Source organism: Thunnus thynnus, chromosome 19 (assembly GCF_963924715.1).
Source record: "Thunnus thynnus chromosome 19, fThuThy2.1, whole genome shotgun sequence".
In the NCBI taxonomy this organism is placed as follows: Eukaryota; Metazoa; Chordata; class Actinopteri; order Scombriformes; family Scombridae; genus Thunnus; species Thunnus thynnus.
In genome coordinates, this window is record NC_089535.1 from 9,624,037 (window position 1) to 9,632,317 (window position 8,281).

The window sequence follows — 8,281 nt, forward strand, 5'->3', positions numbered from 1 at the left end:
TTTATGTGAATATTTTCCAACTTTTATTTTCAGTTTATTCATGATTTTGGTACAACATGCAGTTTGCTCACAAGAGAGTAAACCTTTTGTGTTAAATGAGTCTGGCTGTTGCAACAACAACAAAAAAGAACTTTAACTTTGTAATATGAACACGTTTTGATATTTAGATACATCTTTATAGAAACAATAGCACTGATACTGTGTTAAACCAGGATATCTATTTCAGGAACAGACAAATCCCCTAAACTCAGTGATGTCTTATTTGCATTCTTGATTCTCCTATAAAATCTGATTAGATTAGAGGCATTGCACATTAAGGTAAAATCAGATTGTGTTGGATTAATCCTTACAAAGTAGTGGGGTAAATTGACAAAATTAACAAGTTTATATTAAGGCGTTACTTTAGGAGGCCTCCTAACATCCTCCAGGGTTTGTACTGTAGAGAAACCACAATATAGCTGCCTTTTATTATGAAATGCAGGGGATGGTATGACTCTGGCTTTGATGTTAGAGCTGCTCTGTCAACCAGCATGACCAAATTACTTGCAAATGTTGCTATGTACCAAAATAAAAATAAAAAAAGAAAACTATGAACATTTTCATCTTGTACCGATTTAAAATGGCTCCACACTATCTGATTCCTTCTCACAGAGAAGACAATAACATACATTTTCATACTTAAAATAAATAAACATCATGGAACACTTTTCACATTTTTTAACATTAATTCTTTACTGCCATTGCGCAGATTTTCATAATGCTACAAAACAAACATCAGCCTACTAACAGCCTCGCAGTGGTTTTTGAATTTGAAAAGTGCGACAAAAGGAGCTCCTCTATAATGTCATGTTGTTCTTTATGGTGTTGTGGATATAACTGCTGTGATTGTACTGAAGTGTGTTTAGTGATATGGTGTTTGTGGTCAGCTACAATTGAGGAGTAATACATTGATCATGGATATTTAGTCCAGTAATATCTGTCCACTATGTCACATAGATATCTACAGATTGATGGATAATTATTCAGTCTTCAGACGCTTTTCCATTATCGTCTTTGCAGTGCCGTCATTAGTTCCTATCTTCTGTTCTGAGACAGTCCAATTACAGTGATGGATGATTTTTAGTGGTTATATGCACTTCTCCTGTATGTTTGCGGTCTCATCTGTGAAGGTTACTTGTAGTGCCGGGTTGGAGCACATTGGAAGTTCTTTCAGTGGCCGGCCAGGCGCTGTGTCCTCTAAATCAGTCTGTGGAAGCCCCGTCTGAGGTCCTTCCACCTCCTGGGGGCCCTGTAATTTCTGTTCAGCTGGTGGACTGGAGCTGCCCTGTGCCCCTTCTTTAAATGACCCCAGTCTCCCACTGTTTCCCTCAGAAGGGTACAGAAAGGTCTGCGAGGTGTTCACCATCTCCTGCAGCTCACGTGACACCAGCGACGGGGAATCCCGAGACAGGATGGAGGAGGAGAGGTGGCCGTCAGCACAGCGGAACTGCCTGCCGTTCCTCCGTCCCCGCCTTCCCATTTTGCAGAACAGAAACTTGATTTTTTCCATCAGCTTGAGGACCACCGTCTTTCTGAGAAGGATGTAGATCCAAGGGTCAAGGATAGGGTTGACGGAGGCCATGCGGATGGCCAGCAGGTCTTCATGCGACTCAGAAAGCTTGTCTATCTGGTTGAGTTGGTTCATGAAGATCCTCAACTGACAGCATAGGAGAGAAAACAGAAGTGGTTGATTATTAATCACGGATGCATTAAGAAGTGAAATAAACATCCATAAATTGATTGTTTATGAAGTAAAAGAAACATGGAACAACTTTTCAAATGCAAAAACAATTTGAGTGAGTGTTTTTACAAGTAAAATAACTGTTTATTCCACATATTCTTACATGGTTGGCATGTGCTGGTCAACTCTAAATACACTCTTGGCCAAATTAAACATCTGTGCAACCACAGCCGTGCAGAGATGGCAAGAGGCCAATAACAATAGAGTTACATTTCTCACCATCATTCATCACAAATGAGCCTTTGGCTTTTGGGCTCCCCCAGAGTCTAATCAACAGCCATCCTTTCAGTGCGCCAGAATCACAAAAGGCTTGATGTTTATTGATATTTTAATGAGTAATAGAAGTGGGGTTATTAATTCAATCATTAACAGATGCAGGAATTTGTGTTTGTCATTCTGCAGTGAGTAAGCAAGAATATGGCAGAAATAAGCAAACTGTTTGGACTGTTTGCAAACACATGAGAGTTGACATTCTAAACCGCAGATGTTCCTACGTGTGTGAGCATCACTTGCCCCCTCAGTAAGATGCGTCAAAGATCTAACAATTGAACACAAAGTTCAGTTTCGAAGAACTTTGAAAGAGAGGTTGCACCTGCAGCGTGCACACAAATGCACAGGTGATATAGGCTATTATTGTTTACCATCTGCCAGTTTGTGTTATTTAATGTTTTATGTAACCTTTTTTTAAATAAGTTTCTTTTATAAAAGTGCAGAATCTTCTTATTATACTTATTAAATTAGATTTCACTTTATTATTTTAAAGACATTTAATTGTATTCTACAAATCTGCATTTTCGTTCTCTGAGTCACTCAACACTTATCTGTTCATTCTTAGGCGTAAACAACCTATTGCGCACATACGTAGTTTCCCCAAAACTCACCACTAAAGGTATGGAGCAGATGAGAACCACAGCGGAGGTGGCTATAAGCAGGATGACCATCTGGATCTCTGCTCCAGCCAAACGTCCGAAACTCCGTCTGCGCCTGAGCTCCGTGATGCGCCGCTGGCCTGTGCCCAAAGACGTTCGTCGAATGAAGCGCTTGTGCATCAGGATCAGAGCCCCGCACACCATCACGTTGCATATGACAGTGGCCAACACAATGACTGAGTTCACACCTGCGTACATCAGGTTAAAAGTGGCGACTGTTGTGTGATTGTTCTGCCAGTCGATGAAACACCAGGTTCCCGGTTTTTGCAGCTTCACCTGGCCGAGCCCCATGATGGGCAGCGCGCAAAACACCATGTTGGTAATGTAAATGGCCAAAAGAGCCAGCGCGGCAAGTTTTTGGTTGACATATTCGTTATAGAAATATGCATGGTTTATTGCCAAGTATCTCTCCACTGACATGGCAAACACAATGCTGAGCTGGACCAAGAAGAAGAAGAGCAGGATGAATCCAGAGTACTGGCACAGCGGGTCTCCTCCCGGCCAGGAGCCCTTCATGTAAGTGGCAATGGTGACCGGGCTGGCCAGCAGGGTGCCCAGGAGGTCTGTCACTGCCAGGCCGCACACAAGTGTATAAAAAGTCGTCTCCTTTTGTTCCTTTCGTGATATCCGCAGAACCACTATGGCGATGACATTTCCCACCACCCCAAAAATGAACATAATCACCGGGATGGTGATGTTGTGAATTTGCCCGGTGGTCATACCTGCAGGGAGTTCTCTCATTGCTTCACACTAAGCAAAAGCTTTCCTCTCACTTTCGAAGTAGTGACACTTTCCATTAAATTGCGTTCTCCAGCTTCTCCGACATTAGGCAAATCCATCATCCCCATAAACGTCTCTTTTACGCACAGAATTCAAACTCCATATTCCAAACTTCAGTGTCTGATGAAAACACGAGGAATCCACAAATAAAATTACTTCAGAAGCTTTGTGTTGGCAAAAGATGCTCCCCAAGACTGCGAGCGGCGCCTCACGTTGTTACCTCACTCACAACTGACAGGGAAGTTTCTTTCTTGAGCCACTGAGGGCAGCTCCTCCTCTGCATATCATTTAACCAGTGGGCTGTTAGAGAAATAGGCGCCGTGTGTGCAGTCAGGTAACGCATGCAGAAAGAGAGGGGAACACGCGTCACACGTCGCATATGTGTTTCAGTTCTTCATTGTCAATGTATCTCAACGCACGTGCTGGTTTAAAAAAAATGAGTTAATTTATTAAGAAGTCTGCATGTGTAAACGAGGTCGTAAAATGTGGAAAAAACAGACAGACAAACACAGAGACCACAGCTGTTACCACATGACCTGCGCATTGCAATATGATTCTCACTTGAAGCATTAAGATCGAGAATTAATAAACTATTCGTTTTGGAAATCATACTGACGAAACAAGACTGCAGGCATCTCTTCAAAAATGTCCAATCAGCAGAAAAACTGAAATGATAGTGATTCACTGTGAGTTGTCCAGAGATTCTTCTGCTCTGAAAACAGACTTTGTTGGTGTATCATACAAAAAGTAGCAAGTGCATTTAAGTACTGCACTTAAACTGAATTTCGACATACTTTACCGACATATTTTCATTTAATTATACTCCAGTACGTTTCAGAGGTAAATAATACTCCACCAAATTGATTTTACAGCTATAGTCACTTGGTACTGTGTGTGCAAAGGTGGTGCAGTTCCTTTACTTTAAGTAAAAATACTCCATTGCAAGTAAAAGTCCTGCAAGTTTTACTTAAGAACAGAAGTTTTATCAGCAAAATGTATTTAAAATATACAAAGTCAAGTAATATTTCACCAGAATAGCCCCTTTCTGAGTGTTATATTATTGTATACATATTATTGGAGCATTATTAACATTTAATCAGTATTTTGATGTTGCTTAAGTTGAGAAGGAGCTCATTTTTCCCTACATTATACTGTACACTGCCGGGTATTTATTAGGTAATTTAATCTGTAACAATGCAATGTATTTCATTAGCACATCATAGGTTTTGTATGTGAAATATTGATCTGCAAAGTTCTTACAAATAAATGTGATGGAGTTCAATATTTCCCTTTCAAATGAAATGGAGCAGAATTAGTATCAGGAAATGGCACTCAAGTAAAATACGTCAAAAGTGCACCACCACTGTCAAGAGTAAGATTTTATGTACAAAGAATATGACTCATTGTTACAGACCAGAGGTTTTCAAAGTGGGAAGTGGGCCTCCACAGGGGCCTACAAACAGTTTCAGGAGAGGCTCAGTGAATGCAAGTGAAAAATATTAAATAAGTTATCAAAAGGAGATCACGTAGAATAGCTTAAATGTGTGTGATTTGGTTAAAGAGATAGTTCAGAGATACAGTAGTTTGCAGGAATTTTACTGCTTTTCCCACTTTCCCAGAGTCAGAAACAAATAAATGCCTTCAGACAGAGCTTTTTTTTATGTATTTAGTGTAGTCTGAAGTTTGTCAAACAACAATATCAGACTATCTTGGCTCAATTGTTGAGTGTCTTTAGGATCAAATAACATAATCTAACTAAGCAAGTAAACTAAAGGGGCAGGGGAGGAAGAGGTTGTTCGAGGGGCTGTTTGAGGGGGTGCCTTTTTCCAAGCTGTAAGAGGAGGCCCAAAGTCTCAGCCTATTGAAAACCCCTATAAAGACCAAACTTCTTGTCAGTATATAAAGGAGCTTTGTTCAAATAAGCTGCACCTAAAATGCTGCTTACATGTTAATGCATCAACACTGAAAAACACACACAATAAAAGGAGACATTCTGCATGAAAACATTTTAATCTTATCACTTCTGTACCTTTATTTTTTTACTTAAGTAAAATGTTAAATGCAGCATGTTCACTTGTGATGGAGCATTTCTACATTGCACAACTCTTAGTTGCTGATTCACAGAGTCATGCTGACATATAGTGTGATCCTTAGCAAAGGATATTGATGAAATAGAAGAAAATATCAGCCACCTATGTAAATTATTATTTACTTCTCACACTCAGTTCACAAAAGTCAGAAACCTAAACACACAACTGCATCATCTACATGCACTTTTAGTAACTTTTAGTAAAAGCACCTTACCACTACTGTTGCTCATCCTATAAATTTTCCACTGAGTCACTTCAAGACTTCATAAAATTGCAAACCAAAACCTCAATGAATTAAACTATAAAAATCAAATAATTTATTGAAGACAGTTTTAAAATGTAGCTAAAAGGAAATAGTAAAAAAAAAGATTAAGTGGTGTAAAAACACTTTCTTTTAACACTGACATTTTTTAATTTGTCAGCATTCTGTTTTACTTGGGGGCAGTCGGATTGTGTCCCCGAAAGCAGCTGCGACTGATAAATATATAAATGTTTGTTAGGACACAATCAGGAAGTTGACAGTGTGTTCACTGAATCAAACAGGGAGTGACTCACTAATTTATTCTGTTATTTATGGTCTATAAACAAATTGTTTTAGAGCAGGATGTTATTGTTGGTACACTTTTACAAAGTGGTGGAGTGATCTGTGGTGCATGCTGAAAACGTGTCATATACTCCGCTAAACACTGACGAAACCTAGAGTTACCACTTCCTCTGACCTCAGGGTGAGGTTTCTCTCCGTCTCACAAAGAGGAAAAGAACAGTCGTGGTATGAAGGGTGAGGGTGAAGAGTAAATAAGTCAGCTACGCTGTAATTTGAAAAAAAATAATGTATGGTTGCACTAATATAGCATTTGCCTCTGCTGCTATGACCAACAATAAACAGAACTTATGTTGCCATTGAAATTAAGCTAATAGCAAACATATGGACACAATATATCATGTATATAGAATATTAATATGAATCCTGTAAAAGTGTTAAACCTGAATTAATTATATTTTTGACATTAAAATTAAATCAAATGCCTCTGTGTAATGTGGACAGGTTGCTTATATTGCAGCACAAGACAAAAGTGCAAAGCTGGCACTGTGGCCTCTGCACTGAGAAAAGGGTGTTACTGTGTTTATAATGAAAAGAAAACCGCATAAGACTTCACCATATTTTATTTGCAGAGTTTCGAACAGGAGTTAGGCCAGTCTGTTGCACAGAAGTAGCGTATTAAAACTTTTGAAACTTAAAGACATAATCCATATATGTACAAAAAAGGTATTAAAAGTGAAAACACAGGATTAGAACCTGCGAGCACTCTCAAACTGATTGGATGGTCTTAATGCAGGAAGACATTATAAATACTAAATCAATCAAACTGATCAAAACACTATATTAAAAGACCAGTGTGTAGGCCACTAAATTCTAAACACTGCACCTTTAAACTGATCATATATCAGAAGTCATTGCATGAGAAACACTGTGCATTACAAGCATCTTAAAATTATATAATATTATATCATACCTGTAACAGACTTGATGCCGGTGTTGCAAATCTCTTTCCAGTGTAAACTGCTGCATCACTACTGGCTTTGATAGAAATACTTCAGTAACGTCAAACATTGCTTTTTTATTGTAATTATGACAATAACTAATCAGTAGGATTTGATGTAAAAACCATATTTTATTTCTTGTAGACTATCTGTTACCACCAAACTAAGCTGAATGGAAATGCTTTTTTTTTAGTCAGCCCTGAACACACTTATAACTTTTTTTTCTCTCCACTCGTCATCTTCAACTTTATCGGGTTTTCCACTGAGAGATGACTGGCAACCTGCATGTGAGAGTCCCTGTAAGTCATGCCCTTATGATAATCTTTAAGATAATCTTTGTTGAACTATTAGTGTGAACACGCATTCGCAACATGTGTAATTTCTTTCTGTTTAAGTCAAACATGGTTTTCACAAGATCACAGGAAGTGAAAATGTTTTGTCTTCTTTGAGCTGTGCTTATGATTGTGTGAATGTCACCTCTAATTTAACACCTCGTAATGCAATGTAAAGTACAAGTGGTGCGTTTCATACTATTATGGCTCGATTTTATGACAAAATGTGGCATCCCTGTGGCTTATTTACACATCCAGCAGATACAGAGTAAGATTTGTGTTCATTTGAAGTTGTGTTTGTGTCTACCTGATTAATGTAAGCTGAATATTCACTCACCTTTTAGCTCTGTTGTGGTTTCCACCAACCACTGGGGGGAAACATCTGGCTCTTTAGCTGCTAAATATGCCCTTCATTTCCTTCCTTTGGGTATTTGCCGGAGGAAGACCTGTAGTTGGTCGAAACATTGCAAAATAGAATTAAAGGTATTTTTGATTTAGTGTTTGGGTACTCTTTGCTTTGTAATTCAATTGATTTTGTATCCAGCACCTATCCAAATGAGGTTTTGTTGATGTACACACCACTACTCTAATATACTCAAAAATTCAACCAGATTCTTCAATGTGAATATTTGATAGCTTTCCATGATAGTAAACTTAACATCTTTGGGTTTTTGACAGGTGGTCAGACAAAAAATGTCATCTGAATATGTTAACTTGGGCTTCATGGAGTAACGATTGACATTTTTTACTATTTTCTGACATTTTACACACTGTGCAATAAATCAATTATTGAAGAAAATCATTATTAGATCTTTTGATAATAAAAAT

General features: G+C 38.4%; 1 protein-coding gene across 1 annotated transcript; it reads right to left on the bottom strand.

Annotated features, from left to right (window-relative positions):
• ptger4b (prostaglandin E receptor 4 (subtype EP4) b) lies at positions 1-3,778 on the bottom strand. The gene is made up of 2 exons (XM_067574637.1): positions 2,662-3,778; positions 1-1,696 (listed from the first exon to the last, which is right to left on the bottom strand). Exons 1-2 carry the CDS (start codon positions 3,448-3,450, stop codon positions 1,127-1,129), a joined length of 1,359 nt encoding a protein of 452 aa, XP_067430738.1. The 5' UTR covers positions 3,451-3,778; the 3' UTR covers positions 1-1,126.
• Positions 3,779-8,281: the final 4,503 nt, after the last annotated feature.

Bases quoted from the DNA above. Each gene is read 5' to 3' on its own strand.
- ptger4b (XM_067574637.1), bottom strand. From the start codon at position 3,450: ATGAGAGAACTCCCTGCAGGTATGACCACCGGGCAAATTCACAACATC. The intron at 1,697-2,661 runs GTGAGTTTTGGG...CTATGCTGTCAG, and splicing joins TCTGCTCCATACCTTTAGTG to TTGAGGATCTTCATGAACCA.